Consider the following 19,324-nt stretch of genomic DNA (forward strand, 5'->3'; position numbering starts at 1 on the left):
CTAAACCCTAAAAGATGCAGGACTTATCCGTCATTTTACTTGTTTCTGGAGGATTTTTTTTTTTTTTTTTTTTTTGGGTAAGCAATTTGTGGATGATTTTAATTAGCATATTAGGAAAAACAGAGATGAATTTCAAAAACAAAAGCTAAGTTTGTCAACGGGCTAGGCTGGGCTGGGCCAATCTTAATCCTACCCCAAAGATTGAAATTAAAATCTAAATCGACGCCAACTTTGTCAGGATTTAAAAATCCTCAACCCTAATCCAACCCTAGCAGGGCCCAACCCGGCCCGCCCATAGTATCAAGTTGGCCCTCATTAACCTTGATCCAATGCATAATAATATTGCCACCAAATAAAATCTAACCCATGACTTCTTTGTTGAAAACTGTTGGCGTTACCAACTGAGAAAAACTGCATTACCATATTATATTGGTAATAAATTACTTTTAACTAACATAGAGTCGGGTTGGACTAGGCTAGGGTGGCCCAAGGGCTAAACCCGAAACTGACCCTACCTTGTCAAGGCTCATTATTTTATAACCTAGCATGCCCTTCATGTTGAAAAAATTGGGCCAGACAATGTCAAGAGGGCTTTATAAACACCTCTAAGAGTAGACCTATAGATGGAGCCGAAATCTGCCTCCAAATTTGCATTTGGATTCGTTTAAGAGTGTCAATATCCGAAATTTCTTTTTTTTTTTTTTTTTTTTTGGTTGCCAACCCCGGTTCCAAGGCTTTGCCCTGACTAATCCGGTGTTCGACCCGGGTCGCACACCTGGCTATGGTGGGTGAGCCTCCCAGCTGGGATTTTTTACATCCACAATGTTTCGATACCGAAATCTTGCTTAAGCGGACCAAGTTGCTTACCACTTGAACCAACCCCCATTGGTCAATATCCGAAATTTCTCTTACCATAAAATTTTTGTATCCATCTGCTAAGCAACCGGATTCGGATTCGGGTACGGATAATTTCTTATCGGATATGGTAACATTCAGATAAAATTTTATCTGGATAGATTAAAGTATTCAACATTTTTTTTTTTTCTTCTAAAAATGGATGATAATCGGGTTTGGAAACTGGTAATCGGTAACCGAATAATTGGAAATCGAAATATATCCGGTTAGAGTAAAGTATTAAACACTTTTATAAAAAATAGGCTAATAATTGGATTCAAAAACCAGTAATCGGTAATTAAAATTTGGAAATCGAAAATAAAAAATAAAAAAGACTATCACCCATCAATAATCACATAGTTTATCGGATCGAATGATTATCGAATATCCGATAAAGTTTATAATTCGAATTCGGGTACCTTTTCTAAATTTTTGTTAGATTCGGATTCGAATTCGGATAGCAGTTTTACTAATCGGATTCAGATACTGGTGTATCCGATCCGTTTTTATGTCTACCTAAGATCACCCGGCACTCAATTTTATTTTATTTTATTTTTCATAGTACATAAACTATTAACTCTCATTAAAGCTGATGAGGAATATTTCCTCAATAAAAAAAGAGTTTAGGAGAAATCAAGGTGGTAAACCCACCAATTCTACACATTTTAAGTTACAAAATAATGTTTATTGAGCCATTAAGGGATGCATTTTTCCAACTAAATCAAATAAAGTTGAAATAAAGCTGAAAGGGTTGGCTGAATTGCCAAAAGATGACCACCTCATAGTATGATGTCAAGGTTTGAGTATCCTAGAGACCAAGGACAAAATCCTGTTATATATTTAAATAAAATAATATTTATTTGTTATGGGATCTAAAGAAGAAGAGAGACTAGACTCTATTCGTAACAAGTAAATCCTTTTGTATAAAAGAAGGCTCGAGAGATTTGGAAGATAAAGACCAATTGCAAGGCATGAGAAGATCCAAAAAGCATGGACGATGGATCCCTAAAAAAATTCACGTATTCCAATAACAAAGAAACCTGACTTTAATGATCATGTATTAAAAGCTAAATTGGCTAAATGGATGGGTCATAATTATTACGGTGAACCCACATGGCCCAATGATCTTTGATATATTTTTCCAGTAGTAATTCTAAGTACTACTGCATGTAATGTAGGCTTAGCGGTTCTAAAACCATCAATGATTGGTGAACCAACAGATCCATTTGCAACCCCTTTGGAAATAATACCCGAATGATATTTTTTTCCAGTATTTCAAATACTTCATACAATACCGAATAAATTATTGGGCATTCTTTTAATGGTTTATTACTGCCGGGATTATTGACAATACCTTTTTTAGAGAATGTTAATAAATTTCAAAACATATTTTGTCGTCTGATAGCTACAACTGTCTTTTTGATCGGTATTGCAATAGCTCTTTGGTTGGGTATTGGAGCAAAATTACTTACTTTTTCAAATTGATTCAACCATAAAATACTATGACGTATGTATATAGGGAATGGTCGCTTGAAAGTGAATCCCCCTAGATACGTCTATTCCATTATGTTTTGGACCTATTCCGAAAATACAGATTTGTTGAAGATTCATCCGCAGTGAAACTTTTTATAATTAATATAGGTGGGGCTTCGCCGCTAACCTGAAGGGGATTCAAACTCTGACCTCTTACGTGGAAGTGTCGGTCTATTGCAAACTGAACCACTAGTCGGAGTTGAACCCTTGTATACGTATTCCTCTCCCCCAACCTCCAAAGAACCAAAAGGAAGTGTAGTTCTATAATTTTTGTTCCCTCTTCCATTAAAAAATAAATAAATTATTGTACCGTATGTATACTTGTTTTTATACTAAAAAATACGTATCCCATATAAAAGGTCGTTGCACGAACCGATGCTTTCCCCGCCAAAAAAATATAGGGTTTTTGAGTTGATTACCTGACGAAATGCCGCGAACGAATTCAAACTTACCTGACTGACACGGCCCAATTTATCGTAGGCCCAATAGAATAATATTAATAAACCATACATGGTTTAGCCCAACAGCTAAAGTACTAAGGGCCACACCGGCAGCCCAACTTAGAAAGAATACAATGGGCACACTTAGCCCACATTCTAGAAAGGGGAGAGATTCTAGAGGAATCTATATCTAGAAAATATCTTGTCTCTAGAAATGTCCCTAGAAATATCTAGACCCACTAGAATATTCCTAACCATTAGATTATAGACACTTGTACAAATCACAACCATTCATTGTATCCTACCTCACCTATAAATAGGGGAGGGATTCATTTGTACAAAGCATCAAGTAAGTGATCAATACAAGTTCTCTCAAGGTTCTCTTGAGCTCTAAGCTTTCTTTACCTCTCTACCTAGGTTTAGGTGACTTAGTGCAAGTAAGTGCTAAGTGCCGGCACGGTTGGCAGTCAATAACTAAGGCCGTGACATTTGTGGTATCGAGCCGGTTGGGTGTGTCAAGCGTGTGGGAAAACACGATGACGAGCGAGTCCGAGACGTTCAATGGTGCACAAGAGGAGCTAAATCGTGGGAGGGAGACCCACACCACCAAGGATAGGCGCAAGGGCAAGGAGAAGTCCGTGAAGTTAGTGCAACTATGGAGCCACGCTAACGCGGGTGGAGTTGGCGATGGCCGAGGCAAGGGAACGCCTGACGTTGGGGAGCAAAGGACCGATGAGCTCGATGGCCGGATGGACGAGCTCAAGGAGTTCCTATTGGGTGCTCTCAACACCATGGAGCACAAACAACAACAACGAGTTTGAGGCCCTTCGGACCCAAGTAGTGGAAAGGATCGCCACGGTGGAAGCTCGTGTGCGGGAATTGAGTAGAGAGGTAGCAACGGCGGGAGAACCACGCGGTGGGAGGTGTGGCGTGAAGCACCAAGGGTGGAGGTGCCAAAGCCTAAGGCATTCGAGGGAACGAGAGATGCTCGGGAGGTTGACAACTTCCATGGCACATGGAGCGGTATTCGAAGCTACGCGATGGAGGACGAGTCTACCAAGATCAAGACCGGCAACTCTACCTCACCGAAACCGCAGCTCTATGGTGGAGACGAAGGTACAATGACATGCAAAAGGTACGTGCACCATAGACACATGGGAAGACTTCAAGAAAGAGCTTAAGAAACAATTTTATCCGGAGAACGCATTCTTGGCCCGAAAGAACATCAAGAGGCTAAAGCACACGGGGTCGATTCGAGACTACGTGAAGGAGCCAACACAGGGAGGTCCGAGAGACCAAGAGGAAGACCAGGAGGGCCCAAAAGGCAAGAGCACAACGCAGGGACAAGAGCAGAAGGAGTCCAAAGAGCAAGGGACACAAGGCCAAGAAGAGCAAAAGGCAAAGGGGGGAGAGAAGGGGCAAAGACCACCACACAAGGAAGGCACAAACAAGCCCAACAAGGAGGGGGCAAGCAAGAAAAGAAGAAGAAAAGCCCAAAGACAAGGGGAGACCACAGCAGGAGCCCAAAAAAGGCCCAAGGCACCAAGACACGAGAAGAGGAGGGCACAGGGACAGCACGCGGCACAAGGCCAAGAAGAAAAGCCCACACAACAAAGGGGAGACGAGAGGGCGATCAAGGCAAAAGGCAAGGGCCAGGGAACGGGGCAAAACAACGCCAACGAGAGAGGCAAAGGCCAAAAGAGCAAGGAAAAGGAGCCAAGCAACCAAGCACGCCCACGAGGGAGGCCAAGGGAGCGAGAGAAACGGAAAGCAACCGACAAAACGAGGGAAAGAAGCAAGGCGACCCAGCAAAACAAGGGGAAGGAGGAAGGAGACGAGGCCCAACGAACAAGGGACAAGGAGGGGCGAAGAGCAAAAAAGGAGCCAAAAGGGGCAGACACAGGCGACGAAGAAAGAGAGCCCAAGGAAAGAGGCAAAGAAAAGGAGCAAGGAGGAGGACAAAACACAACCAACAAAAAGGGCAAGCAAAACAAAGCAAAAAAGAAAAAGGAAAAAGAAAAAAGAAGGAGAAGAACAAAAAAGAAAGGAAAAGGAAAGCAAGAAAAGAAGGGAAGGACAAAGAACAAAGAAGAAGACCAGAACAAAAAAGAAAAAGAAAGAGAAAAAAAAAAAAGAGAAGAGAAGGGAAGAAAAAAAAAACAAAAAAACAAGAAAAAAAAGCAAAAAAAAAAAAAGGGGAAAAAAAAACCAAAGAAAAAAAAAAAAAAGAAAAAAAAAAAAAAAAAAAAAAAAAAAAAAAAAAAAAAAAAAAAAAAAAAAAAAAAAAGGAGGAAAAGAGAAGGGCGGGAGAGAGAGGAGACAAAAGGCGTGACATGTCGCTGTAGCCTGTAAGTACCCAAATTGGGTCGAACTAGAAAGATAGAGTCGAGAAGAGATGCAGGAGATCGAGGGGGGAACCATACGAGTTCAAGTTCGGAGCCTTGCCGGTGAATCGACGACGATTTCGGTTTCCCCAACAGGTAACATTGAAGAATTAAAACTGAAGTTGAAGGAATCGTTCCTTCCAGCCAAGAATTCCCCCAACTTTCATCTATTTTTGAAGGTAATCCATCATTTCGATGAATTATTATTCGAATATTTCATGTAATTTGCTACTTCGGTCTTCTTCTTATTACTTACAAAAGACTTTTGATTCTTCAAGTTACATCTTTGATGTCTGAATTCGTTTATGTAGGGCACTAAGCCAGACCTGGGGAGTCAAATAGGTAGTCACTCTCTTGGCCATGACGATTTCTTTGTTCTTGTTCCTTTTACAAAAAAGGAACGGCCTCACACGCATCATCAAGTCTCCAGCTTGCCTACTCCTACGTCGCAAGGCCCCAGCCAGAATTCTGCATTGTATTTATCTGGTATTTCAAGAAGTGGAGTTCAATCAAATGCGAATCTTCATGAAAATGATAGTGTGATGAGCACCCCTAGTAGGAAACGACCTAATTATGATGGACAGGAAAGACTACTAGATGACCTCTTTCAGGGTACCCAAGGTTCGGCTAGCAGTAAAGTTATCGATGAACAGAATAGTGAAAAGTTTTTTCAGTTTTTGGAGTCAGTGGATTGTTTGTCTGATCCTAAGTCAGGGAGTTGCTTCTTGAAAGTTTATTTAACAGACAATGGCGCAGTTCCATGCAACGAGAAGAAAAAGTTGTGCTTGTGTCCTTCATGGTTGAAGAAAGTACTGAAGAGCTTTGCTTTTGTGAACACCTTTTACGTGGTCTTCCAAATGAAGCAGGAAAGAATCACTTTGGATCATTTAGATGGAGCCTTGAAGCATCTTAAGAAATATGGACTTGATATTGATATTTCGGACTTGAAGCATCTGTCAGTTCTTTGTCCAGAGGTAATTGATGCTTCCGCTAAAATTTCTATCATCCCATAAAGTGTTGGAATGAGGCTGTTTTGACAGTATTTCTAGTTCTTCCATAAGTGTGAGGCCGTTACATGTTTACAGTATACTGCCTCTCCGTGGGTGTTTCACCTTGCATTAACTGATTTCTTTTCTCTGTGTCTATCTTGCATTAGCTGATGCGGAGTTTTTAGGATGCAGCTCAGTTGAGTTGAATTTTGTATTGAATAGAGCCATAGACTTGAAGAGAAAATTTATCTTCCCAATTGCTTTAGAAGAATTCATCCAAAAGAACTTTTCCATCATGACCATGTTTATTGTTGTAAACATTCTAAAACTCATCTCCTATCAAATGTTTTTAGTGAGCAACTTTTTAATCCCTATTTTATGGGTTGTTAGATTAAATTGGATTCTGTGGTACAATTCACTTTTAGCCAATGAATCCACTGTAAACAAAGGAAACTTCAAAGGTTTTACCATGTTAAAGGATATCTTCATATAACCCTTCTCAGGTGGTGAAGTTTGGTGACCAAGAGACTGCTGCTGCCGGTGCGGGTGATTCTATTGTTATTTTCAATTCTTCGTTGATTGAACAGGGGGTTAAAGCTGAAAATCGTAAGACTGGTAAGTATGGAGATGCTGTTCGCCTCACAATCTATATTGAATGGCTTCTAACGCAGCTGTTTGTTGGTTCTAAATTGATGGTCTGTCAGCTAGAAAAAAGGTCCTAACCTCAATGGTCCTAAACAATAAGAAGAAACGGGAGAGTGCTTTCAAAAAAAAGCTATTGGATGCTGTTACATCCTTAATGGTATGTTTCTCCATGTACAACTTTTTCTCATGTATAGGGAATTTTTGAACATTAATGACATGCATAATGGATTATTATACTAAGCCCGTGGTCCATATGTCTTATTGGGTACTCAAATTGGTCTAGTTTGATACTCTGACTCAATTGGTAGCTTGATTTTCTGCTGGCCTTCCTGTTCTTCTTAACTGGATCAGTTGCTATCTTTGTTTAGCCATTTGTTGAGATAGATGAGTGGTAAAACTACAACAACAACAACAACCAGAATAAGCCTTATCCCAAGTAAATGGGGTCAGCTACATGGATCCTTGTCTTCCAATCAACTTTATTTGAAGCTATGCTAAATACAAGGCCTAAGCCATGCATATCCTTTCTTACTACTTCTCTTAAGGTTATCTTTAGATCTGTCCTAGCTCTTCTAGTTCCTTATATTTGGATTAAATAACTTCCACATACAGAGGCATTGAAAAGCCTTCATTGAATATGGCCATGCCGCCTCAATAGACTTTCTAGTAGCTTATCATTTCAGTTTTGTATGATCATTCGTTACCTTATCCTTCTAAGTTTTGCCACTCATCCATCTTAGCATCCTCATTTCTACTACATTGGGTTTGTCTATATGATGCTTCTTAACACCCCAACACTCGGGCACCATATATTATAGCTGGTCATACAATAGTCCTGTAGGATTTTCTTTTCAGCTTTGAATGAATATGTTGATCATACAAGACCCTGACATACCTTTTCACTTCATCCCCTATTTTCTTTATATCATAGCTGATTTAGGAGTAGTTACGATACATGATAACTACAAGAATGTCATTTGAGAGGGAATGGACAATATGTATCAAAGACCTTTAAATCACTAGCATGGAGTGATTTGGTTCAGATTGAATGAACTAAAAGAACCCAGGGTAACCTAACATGACTCTGGGAGAAATGGTTTGGAAAGTCATATATAGCTTATGGCCTTAGGCCTTGTAGGGGATCTGGCTTGAATAGAGCTGATTGGAGGGAAGGGATTCATGTTGTCAACCCCATTTACTTGGGACAAGGCTGAGTTAAGTTGAGTTGAATTAACAGGTTTACTGCTGTAAAAACTGTATTGAACTCTGTGCTTACCTATTTAACTACTATATGTCATTCTTCTGTAGTTCTTACCCATCCATGTCTTATACCCCTAGAGATTTTATCATGCAGGGTAAAATGATATATACAAGTAGGGTTATGACGCTTTTATCATTGGATGATCTTCTAAAATCTATGGAAGAGGGTGATACTGCTAAAGCCTGTGAAGCAAAATGTACTAGGACTTCTTCTGCCACTTCAAGTTCTCATTCGCTGCAGGCACGATGTCAGGTAGATACTATCTCCTTTTCAGCATTAATAGGATCAATGATTCCATGTGGGTTGGTTGCTTGATACTAGACTTTTGTGTATGCTGTTCAAATCTTAGTAGATGGACATTTGTTTTGATACTCATCATCTAATAAGGATCTTATTGGTAAGATTTAAAGATGGCATGCTTAGTGCATGAGGTTTCTGCCACTGCAGGGTGTGGGGAGGGTCATAATGTAGCCTTACCTTGCTTCAGCAAAGAGGCAGACCAATCTTTTTTTTTTGGTCAAGAACCAAGAATTTCATTCATTCATTCAAATAAAACATCCAAACCTGCAGACCTGCTTGACAGTAAGGAGGGATTAACAATACACACTGGTGGAACTCCCCACCAACACCACCTAACAAGCTTTAAATGCCTAGCACCCCTAGCTAGAAAATCCGCAAAAGAGTTGTTTGACCTGGGAATGAAATAAAAAAAAAAACAACTGAAACCTAAAACAAGTTTAGAAATCTCAATAACTAAACTCCTACTCATCCAATCTAAGGATGGGGGAGCTTGGACTGCAACCAAAGAGTCTGAATTAAATTGTGCTTCTGCTACTCCTAATGACTGAGCTAGCACCAGACCATCCCGAATCGCCACAAGTTCCATTATAGCTGCTGATGAACCTTCACACCATGTGCTTTGAGATGCTACAAAATTTTCATTTGAATCCCACAGTCCCAACTTGAACTTGGTTAAAATGGAGTAAACTTTACTACTGCACCAGGGCCCACCCTCTTTGTCATTGACATGATTAATCTAACATAATTTGTTTTCGAATTTTTGATATCCTTTGATGCTGTTTTTCCTATGCTTTTATCTTGGACTTTTATTACTGCCCCCTGGAGAAGTATCGTATTCTCTTTCACTAATTTGCTGAGTCAACAGGACACAAATGTCTTGTCACCAGGAGAAATGGTTGAACATCTTAGAAAGGGTCTTGGATCTCAAGGACAGGTTTCTCCCATTCCCGTGTTTATCAGTCTGTTGCCACTATATGAAGAGATTAGAAGTCGACAATGAATTGTTTCCAGTGCAGATAGTTCATATTGAAGAAATTGGTGCGAGAAAGGCTGACTTTGTTGAGATTCCAAATGAACTCTCAGAGACAATGAGGTCTGCACTTCAGAGGATTGGAATTACTAGGTTATACTGTCACCAGGTATGATATAGTCTTGTGCTGAACTCCTGTTTTAATGTGAATTATTTTCTCAGTACTTTTCTAACTCCTTTATCTTTCTGGTTCTGTTGTTATATGCAGGCAGAGTCAATCCAAGCTTCTCTTTCTGGGAAAGATGTTGTTGTGGCAACAATGACTTCTAGTGGAAAATCCCTTTGTTACAATGTGCCGGTGCTAGAAGCATTGACCCAGAATTTATCATCATGTGCTCTGTACTTATTCCCGACAAAGGTTTTCTGGAATTAAAGCATAATTTTATAATTGGAATGCGGCTTAATGAACTCAAGTTTTGAATTTTTTTAGTCAAAGCTTTTCTTTTCGTGAATTCATTAAAAAAAATCCCATATTAGTCCCTCTTTTCACTTCTGTTGGGGCATTTACTTGACATTGCTTTTTATTCCTAGATTAAGTAATATCAGTAAATTAAATCTGTCTATTCATGCAGGCTTTAGCTCAAGATCAGTTAAGAGCTCTGTTAGTGATGACAGAGGGAATGGATATTAGCAAAAATATTGGTGTCTATGATGGCGATACTTCTCAAAAGGATAGGAAATGGCTCCGTGAAAGTGCTAGACTGGTAATGTTTGGTTTGCTGCATACTTGTGCTTTTCATCGGTCAACATATTATCCAACTTTTGGCTGAAAATGCTCTGTCTAAATGCAGTTAATCTCAAATCCTGATATGTTACACATGTCAATCTTGCCATACCATAGACAATTCCAGCGGATTTTATCAAATCTGAGGTAGCTTCAGATACAAACTGATGATTACTACCTTCCCTGGTGATTTTTTCCTTTCTGTTTGCCTATCTCATAAATTGATTTGAGAGTGCTCAGCTTATAGGATTGTCAACCTTTTGATTTTTTAATGTTTTTTCTTCTGTATTTTACAACTAAGGTTTTTGGTTTGTTGAATTCATTACACTTTTTTGACTATTCAAAACGTTTTCAATTGTCTTTTCAATCAGGTTTGTCATCATTGATGAGGCTCATGCTTACAAGGGAGCTTTTGGTTGCCATACTTCTTTAATATTGAGGAGACTTCGCCGTATCTGTTGTCATGGTAGATTGTTCTTGTGAGCTTTATGGCTAATAAGTGATTCTTCTTGATAGGTTTTGCTTGATTTTTCTTTTGAGAGTAAATGCATGTCTTATTTTGCATTTCAGTGTATGGAAGCGAACCTTCTTTTGTATTTTCTACTGCGACCTCTGCAAACCCTCGTGAGCATGCAATGGTTTGATCAAAGAAACTCAGTCAGAACCTAGTTTTCATTTCTTACAAACTGTGGCTTTCTTTGTGCACTTGTGTAGAAGCATGGGGTTCATAAGAACAGATTGTTAGCTTAATGCCTATTTCTTGATTTGCTTTAAGCCCATCAGTAATTATGTGGATCTAGTATCTTGCTGAGAGAAAGAAGGCAGTTACTAAATAGGAAAATACTGAGATTACAATGCTTCTTGTGATTTGACATCTACAATGATCCCTAGAATTTCATCTTTGCTGCTTTGAATAAGAAATCACTGTTTCTGGTATTAAATTTTCAATGCTTCAGGAACTTGTGAGCTTGTCAACGTTGGAGCTTATTCAGAAAGATGGAAGTCCTTGTGGTCCGAAACATTTTATCTTATGGAATCCTTCTTCTTGTTCTACAACAGTAGGTGCTTTTGTTACAGTGTTGTATTGCATAGAGAATGTCTGAATGATGAAGCTTAGTGTTGTATTGCATGGAGAATGTCTGAATGATGAAGCTTCTTTTCTTAGTTTTCAGTAAATGGTTTACCTGCCAACACTGCCCAAAAACAGATACCAAAGATTCCAAATAGCTCAGATACAAATCAATATGCTGATGGAAAATTCAAGGCCAAGCCCTCAAGGTAGTAAATGCTTACTGTGCCAACCTTGTCAATTTGTAAAATACCCTGTCTTTCTGTGTTTTGTTTGTAATAATTGATGTATTATTGCTGGAAATATTGGATTTTACTGCAATTCATGATAGTTGTAAATTGGATGAGACTTGGATAATTTTCTTGGCCTCCATAGTGACCATCTTTGTATGTGTGAGCAGATTTTGTTGATCTTGACATGCTACCAACTAACATTAGGGTAGTAGTAGTAGAAGATGGTGGCCTAGGAGACTATTAGCTTTGGGAGCTTGGTGTATCCAACCGTCAACTCCCTGCAGTCATGAAGCAGCAGTGTACAGAATGCCTGGGGCTTTCGATGTAGGTCCCAATAGGATTCTTTGAGTTGTAATAGCCTCCGTCCTGGGCTTTTTATATGGTTCACTCTGCTTTGGACAGTCTTTTGAGTTGAAACTCAATCCTCAGCTTAAGAGTCATCACACGACACCTCTTCAGAGATTTTTGGCTGAAGAGTGACGGTTTCAAAGTGCACCTGTGTTGAGAAAATGCATGTCTTCACCCTTAGTGTAAGCATATTACCATAGCATGAATTTTGCTTTGCATGACTATGATGGTAGAGACTGGAGTCTGGAAAATGATCACAGTGCTACCATGGGAAACTTCCTTGGGAGAGCGAGTATCTAAATTTTCTCTGGGTGGACTCTTGGCCTTTCTTGGAGCATATACTTGTAGGAATTGGTATATTAAACCCATATTGTATTGTTACACTTAGTACATGGCTTGGTAATTCTGTGCATACTTTGTACTTGCCTAGTACCATATGAATATCTATACCACATGTTTAGTGTGCCTCTCTGAATATCATGGATAGATAAGAACAAGAGCTTTCTCTCTGCACATCATGTTTTGTTAGTGCAATGAGTCATCTGTTTGTCATATGTGGTAGCAAGAGTATTCATTTGATACGTCCTTTCTGTTTTGCAGTCCGGTTATAGATGTTTCCTGTCTCTTTGCAGAAATGGTTCAGCATGGACTTCGCTGCATTGCTTTTTGTAAAACACGGAAACTCACTGAACTTGTGCTATTCTATACGTAAGTCTCAGCCTTCTGAAATCAAATGTCTTTGTCTACTCTATACCTGGTTTTGACTTTTCAGTTTTTACCATGGTGATTACTTCACTGTGATTTTGGCAGTCGTGAGATCCTTCAAGGAACTGCACCTGATCTGGTTGGCTCTATATGTGCTTATCGTGGGGGATACATTGCTGAGGTTGGTTCTGTTATTGTGTATTTTGTACCCTTTATGGTTATTGTATTGGCTAGATATGGCTCTTGATGTGTATTAAAAATTCCAGTGCTGAAGGTGGCTATGTACAATGTGGCATCCCACCTGATCAGATCACTTAAATGCTTTTCTCTGGGTAATCAAGCAAGATCTTTGTTTCATTCAGTATGGATTAGGAAAGAATGCTCAATAGTATTATGATTCCTGGAATAGTCTAGTGATTGATTGGTAGCAAGACAAATTGTGTAGGACTGTTGGGTTCATGTAGTATGAGTATTATGGGTACTTTGTTAAAGTAGCTAGTAATTTACCACTCTTGGTGTTCTGTAACCTGACTTGTATGCATGGCTGATGCATAGCTGAAATTGCACACATAGTTAGTTTCGCATGCAAGGGAATGATAGACTTTTGTTCAGTAAGGTAGTTATCTCATTGTTATTTGGTTTAGCATCTTATGTTGGAGGTTGTTTAATAAGGAGTTATTGACTCATATTCGAAATACTGGAGTTATAGGAATTCTAACCACCCATATGTGTGTAGAAGGTAACAGAAAGAAGATGGAAAAGCAATTGCTACAAGGACTAGAGGTTGGCTGCGACCAAATTACTCGAAGACTCATCTAGCTTCTTCAGTAAAGCCAATCCTATCTTTCCCCTATTTTACCTCTTCTAACTCCATCACCTATTTTCTGTCCATTGTATCCCTGTGGGTAATAGAGCCTAGGTAGTGGATTCCTGAATCTGTCCTATCTTCCATGTGTCTACTCAAACCACGGGTTGGAGATGGCCAACAGGTTCAAGGAGATTTGCCAACGCTACAAGAATCAAATGGAGAGCAAACCGCTAGTAAGTTTGGGTGCTGAAAGCACAGGCATAGTGATATAGTTTTAGACTGGTAGGAGACCACCTAAGAACCACTATCCAGGATGAGGCAGAAACTGGTAAGCTTGTGTAGGTCAAAAATAGGTGTGGGGTCTACTTAAGGGCTAGGGTTGGGTTATTGTTAGGGCTTGATGGTTAGGTTAGTTAAGTAGAAGACAGGAAACTATCAATATAAGTTAAAGGTTTCTTGGAACTTTTCTGAATGCTGATTTAACTTTTCAGCAAATCAGGGTTAGCATTTTGGGTTTTCAAATCTTTTTGGGTGAAACGAGGGTTCAGGGTTTGGTATTTGGCTGTTGCCTGGGTAGAGTGATGGTGGTTCTAAGTTCTATATTTGATCCAAATTGGGAGAATCTGGATGGTTGGTTAGGGTTGGGCAGAGATAGGGTTTTCGCTTGAGGGTGGGGTTGATGGATCTAGGGTTCCAATGGAGAGGGGTCAGCAAGGTGGATTGCATGTAGAGGTTGATGTGGGGAGGCTGTAGGCTGAATTTGAATGGTCTTTAATGGTGAAATAAGACTGTGGAGGGTATAAAACAAAAATTCAGGAGAAGGAGGTAGGGCTTGGGAAATTAGAGAATAGAAGAAGATAAGGGATTGGGATGATTCTACAACTGGATAGAAGAAAAGCAACTTGGATGCTTGAAGGTGCTCTTGAATTCACAGGAAATTCCAGCAACAATGAAGAGTCTTCAATGACGATCGAACTTGGTCAGCTTAGGAAACTTGAAGAATTTGATGAGGGGGTTGTGGCGAGAGTCTCTCTCAAATAAAGCAATATTCATAAAAGAAAAAAAAAATCTCTTCTTTGTCAAATCATGGGGTCAACTGAGTAGTTATAACTACATTTATAGATTATAACTACTATGGCCAACACAGCTTCCAAACTTAAACTGTGATGGACCTAGGAACTGGGACCCAAATTAAAACTAGGAATGCTATTCACATGCACGGTAACTTTTAGACTTGTGTCTTCAATCAACAACTTAATGAAAGGACTCATTGTGAAGTTATACCTACCTATGCCCACATTTTTAGGGCAAGTGTAGGGAGGATTCCTTACACTGGACACTGTTTTTAGGAAGCAAAACTCCAAGGGGGGAGCAAATTATCCAATTGTGAAGGCCTTTCACCTCACAAGCCAGTTGGGAAGAGTTTGAAGCAATGCATGACATTTCCAGGGTTTTTTTCTTGCGGACAAGACTAACTTAAGAAGGGGGAGGGAAGAGTTGTTAGGTGCCTGCCATACATGACTCATGCATGGTCTCCATGCATAGGTGTTAAAAAGAGTTGTTCAGGTATACTTGTTATCTTGTGGATATCTGGCTATGCATTGTACATGGGAGGCTGTTTTAATGGGGAGTTGTTGAGTCACAGTCATAGGACAAGGCTGAATTGTTATTATTGAGTCATAGTTATACTAAGAAGTCATTTGAAGTAGTGGATTCACTAGGAAGTTCTAATCATTTGTAAATGGAAGGAACTTTAAGGAGTGTAAGTCGTGAGCCTCCAAATTGGGCCAAGATGTCATGGCTTCATCACTGTCAAGCCAATCATATATTTCCCCTATTTTATCTTTCTATCTCTATCCTGGATTCTCTCTCCACTATATCCATGTACATAACATATTTACCTTCAAGTTAGTAAACATAGGGGAAAAAATTGATTCTCTCTTCCAGTTATTCTTGCTCATCTTTCTGTTCTTTTATTTCCTCTCTCTTGTTATTTTTCCTTCATTCCTTGTACTGAAGTCGACTACATTATTCTCCATGGGCAGGGAGATGGACCTTAAGTAACTATGTTCTGTTATATTACCTCAAATGTCTGCCATAATTACAACTATCAATGTCATTTCTTATATTGTTCAATTGATGGGACAGGAAAGGAGGAGAATAGAGTACGAGTTTTTTAATGGGAAGCTTCGTGGGGTTGCTGCAACCAATGCTCTTGAGTTGGGTATTGATGTTGGACATATTGATGCAACTTTGCATCTAGGTTTTCCTGGTAGTGTTGCCAGGTAAGTAGAATGTCTTCCTTTGTTATAAATACAATTGTCCTCCAGTTTGAGCTTTTTAATCGTCATTTTTGTTTCGGACATTTAGCTTGTGGCAACAAGCTGGGAGATCTGGGAGAAGGGAAAAGCCAGCTCTTGCCATCTATGTTGCATTTGAAGGTCCTCTTGATCAATATTTCATGAAATTCCCGCAAAAACTCTTTGGGAGCACAATTGAGAGTTGTCATGTTTATGCTCATAACCAGCAGGTTTGTCTAACAAACCTAGTATAAAGAATTTGTGTATTTTCATTTTTTTCAACGTGCATTCTCATATGTTTGACAGTTCTGTTTGCTTACTTTTTATCCTTATCCTTGTAGGTGCTTGAGCAGCATCTGCTTTGTGCAGCTCTTGAATACCCATTGAGTTTGGTGTATGATGAGAAATACTTTGGCTCTTGTCTAAATAGTGCAATAGTATCTCTTAAAAATAAAGGATGTCTGAGTTCTGACCCATCCTCTGATTTTAGCTCCCAAATGTGGAGCTATATTGGGCATGAGGTACTCTTCTAGTGCATTTCTTTTTCTTTTCTCAGACGCAGAATATGACTGAGTATGGTATTTTCATTCTGGAAACAGCCGCTGTGTGAAAGCTGGGTATAGCTACATACATTATTGACCCTCCCTAGTCACTGCAGTAGTGGGAGCCTTGCCTGCTGGCTATACAATTTCTTTAATAATATTTCATCTACCAGGCAAAATTGTTCTTGGGCTGTACTTAGGCAAACCGATAATAATTCTGGCCCTTACTGGTGTCAATGGTGTGCATAGAATGCTCTATCCTTTATTAGATATTGTGTCAGTAGTAACGTATTTGTCATGTTATATTTCTCTCTCTCTCTTTTTTTTTTTAATAAATCCAGAAAAAGCCCTCACATGCAATTAGTATTCGAGCAATAGACACTGAGAGGTACAAAGTGATAACGGATAAAAGAAACGAACCCGTTGAAGAGATCGAGGAAAGCAAGGCCTTTTTTCAGGTAGAACAATTTCCATTCCTACTTTGTGTTCCGTACATGTTCTGTGCATGGTTTCAGAAATCAAACTTTTCTACAATAGTTACTTAATATCAGTATTATTTGTTGAAGAACCACTTTTGTCTCTGATGATGTGCTTTTCACCTCTAACTGTTTCTGCCTATTCATCAATATACCTACAATTGAGATTTGGCCACTTCTTTATCATTCAGATTTATGAAGGTGCGGTTTATATGCATCAAGGGAAAACATATTTGGTGAAGGTCTTGGATTTATCAGCCAGGGTTGCTCTATGTCAAGAAGCTAGCTTGAAGTACTACACAAAGACACGTGACTATACAGATATTGATGTCATTGGTGGTGATTTTGTATGTGTTCCTCTTAGTTTTTGAAAAATACAACACACCTTTTTGTGACTTGCATGATTATTTTGCAGAATAACACATGTTGATTCTCTTACCTTTTTCATTATAAATATTGTTATGCTGGAAAATGATTTGTGTCCTGAATCAGTAATGATTTCTGTTATATTGTTCCATTTCTTACTTTTCAATAGCTTCTGTTCAGGCCTTTCAAGCATGGTCTGCATATATAGTGATTCTGATGTTTCTAGCTCTTTGGGAATTGGGGGTTATAGGTTTTGTGGTTTTATTTCAACATACAATCGTCTGCATTCCCTTTCTATGGTTATCATTTTTGTGGTGGATAAATGCCACTTTTATTTGTTTAGTAGATATACCTTTTACAGGCCCTACTTTTTTTTTTTTTTTTTAAATTATTTTGGAATAGGGAAGCTTATTTAAAATTTATGCACCCAGAGGCCAGATTTGATCCCAAGACGTGGTTGCATTTATCCAAGGCCCTTAATACCGTGCAAGTTGGTGCCTCCACAGGCCTTGTTGAATACCATTCTTAAGCACTTTCAGCATTTACTCATTTAGATTACTCAACTAATGGATAGTGTCATAACTTGTAAAGGTTACTGAACTATGATGTGCCTGTGGATTATTGTTGAATAATTTGTGGAATTGTGACTTGTGTCTGAAGGACAAAACAGGAGCTTTATTTATACTAATAACTAGCCAAGTACAGAACAAATTAGATCCTTCCCAATGTGGGAATATTACAAGAAAATATAAACGATCCTAAAAGATTCTAACAAAGATCCTAGCAAATCTACCCTCAATAATGAAACCCCAAATATGGAAAGCAAATCTAAATCTCTGCCTTGCAACACCCCGCCTTATATTGGAGCATAGATATTTATCATGGCCAACTTGCCAATGATATTACTGAACATCTTGATAATTAAGCTCTTTGTAAGCACATTAGCCTGCTTATTATCTGTGGTAATTAAGTTAATCTGAATCAGCCCAGCCTCAATCTTTTCCTTGATGAAGTACCTATCAATCTCAACATGCTTGGTCTTGTCATGCTACACCAGATTATGAGCTATGTTGATTGCTGACTTGCTGTCCGAATACAACTATATAGGTGCCTCTAAATCTGTCCCAAGCTCTTGAAGTAGCTTCAACCATTGTACTTTACAAATACCTTGAGCTAATGCCTGAAATTATGCTTCAGCATTGGATCTTGCAACTATAGCCTATTTCTTGCTCCTCCACGCTACTAACTTGCCTCCCACATAAGTACAGTAGCTAGAGGTAGACCTTCTGTCATCTGAACTTCCTGCCTAGTCTACATTTGTGTGTGCCTCAACTCTAAGGAGTCCATGAGTTGAAATCAAAATGCCTTTTCCTAGAGTAGCCCTTAAATACCTCAAGATTTGATATACTGCATGTAGATGTGAGGAATAGGGATCATGCATATACTGACTGACAAGACTCACTACAAATGTGATATCTGGTCTAGTGTGTGACAGATAGATCAACTTCCCGACCTACTTCTGATAGCTTGTCTCAACTGGTTCTCCCTCTTTTGCCTTCAAGTGTGAATTAAGCTCGACAGGAGTCTTAGCTGGCTTACTTCCTAACATCCCAGCTTCCTTCAGCAGATCCAAAGTATACTTTCTCTGAGAGAGAGACACACCACTGACCAAATATACTAACCCCAGACCTAGGAAATACTTGAGCTTTCCCATATCTTTAATTTCAAACTTAGTTACCAAAAAAGTTTTCAAAGTTGAAATTTCATCCTCACTACTGCTTTATGATCACAATATCATCCACATACACTAGAAGTATAATAGTGTGGGAACCATCTCTTTTAATGAACTACGTCTACGTGTGATTTGCATTACTTTACCTGTAGCCACTAGAGATCATGGCCTTATGGAACCTTCCTGTCACGACCCCAGTTTTCACAGGCTTGGTGGGGCCCACACTATGGACATTTAACTAGGGCACGTGACAGTTCCTTCCTTAAATAAACATGTTTATAACTACTAAAACCAGACTAAACATTCTTTAGAACAAACAAGCAACATGTCTGATAATTTGACTCATAAACATATGTATACAGTCTAAAGTCCTGTTATACTTACATTTGACCTTACAACAATGTTTAGTAAAGTACATACTGTCTCCAAGAAATATATACATTCACAGTTCAGTTAAACCAACAACAGTTGTAACAAAAAGAAAAAGGTTTCCGTCTTCATCTTTAAAAGTACTGTCAAGTGGCAGCACCCTTGCCCTTATCACA

General features: G+C 39.0%; 1 protein-coding gene across 1 annotated transcript in view; it reads left to right on the forward strand.

Moving 5' to 3' along the window:
• The first annotated feature begins 5,207 nt into the window (after nt 1-5,207).
• LOC149013333 (UBQ, helicase-c and DEAD-like helicase domain-containing protein) overlaps nt 5,208-19,324 on the forward strand; it is a 29,216-nt gene continuing 15,099 nt past the window's right edge. The window contains exons 1-21 of the mRNA XM_089158482.1: nt 5,208-5,430; nt 5,563-6,225; nt 6,744-6,855; nt 6,945-7,042; nt 8,240-8,398; nt 9,312-9,380; nt 9,463-9,585; nt 9,685-9,834; nt 10,049-10,180; nt 10,268-10,347; nt 10,572-10,666; nt 10,771-10,838; nt 11,157-11,258; nt 11,366-11,478; nt 12,451-12,558; nt 12,661-12,736; nt 15,512-15,648; nt 15,734-15,893; nt 16,005-16,184; nt 16,547-16,663; nt 16,873-17,028. Of these exons, the coding sequence (XP_089014608.1) occupies nt 5,263-5,430; nt 5,563-6,225; nt 6,744-6,855; nt 6,945-7,042; nt 8,240-8,398; nt 9,312-9,380; nt 9,463-9,585; nt 9,685-9,834; nt 10,049-10,180; nt 10,268-10,347; nt 10,572-10,666; nt 10,771-10,838; nt 11,157-11,258; nt 11,366-11,478; nt 12,451-12,558; nt 12,661-12,736; nt 15,512-15,648; nt 15,734-15,893; nt 16,005-16,184; nt 16,547-16,663; nt 16,873-17,028 (3,066 nt within the window). The 5' untranslated portion in view covers nt 5,208-5,262. The remainder of the gene's footprint in view (nt 5,431-5,562; nt 6,226-6,743; nt 6,856-6,944; nt 7,043-8,239; nt 8,399-9,311; nt 9,381-9,462; nt 9,586-9,684; nt 9,835-10,048; nt 10,181-10,267; nt 10,348-10,571; nt 10,667-10,770; nt 10,839-11,156; nt 11,259-11,365; nt 11,479-12,450; nt 12,559-12,660; nt 12,737-15,511; nt 15,649-15,733; nt 15,894-16,004; nt 16,185-16,546; nt 16,664-16,872; nt 17,029-19,324) is intronic.

The sequence above is a fragment of the Hakea prostrata genome, chromosome 6, assembly GCF_041222555.1.
Source record: "Hakea prostrata isolate BN-2017 chromosome 6, UWA_Hpros_2, whole genome shotgun sequence".
NCBI lineage: Eukaryota > Viridiplantae > Streptophyta > Magnoliopsida > Proteales > Proteaceae > Hakea > Hakea prostrata.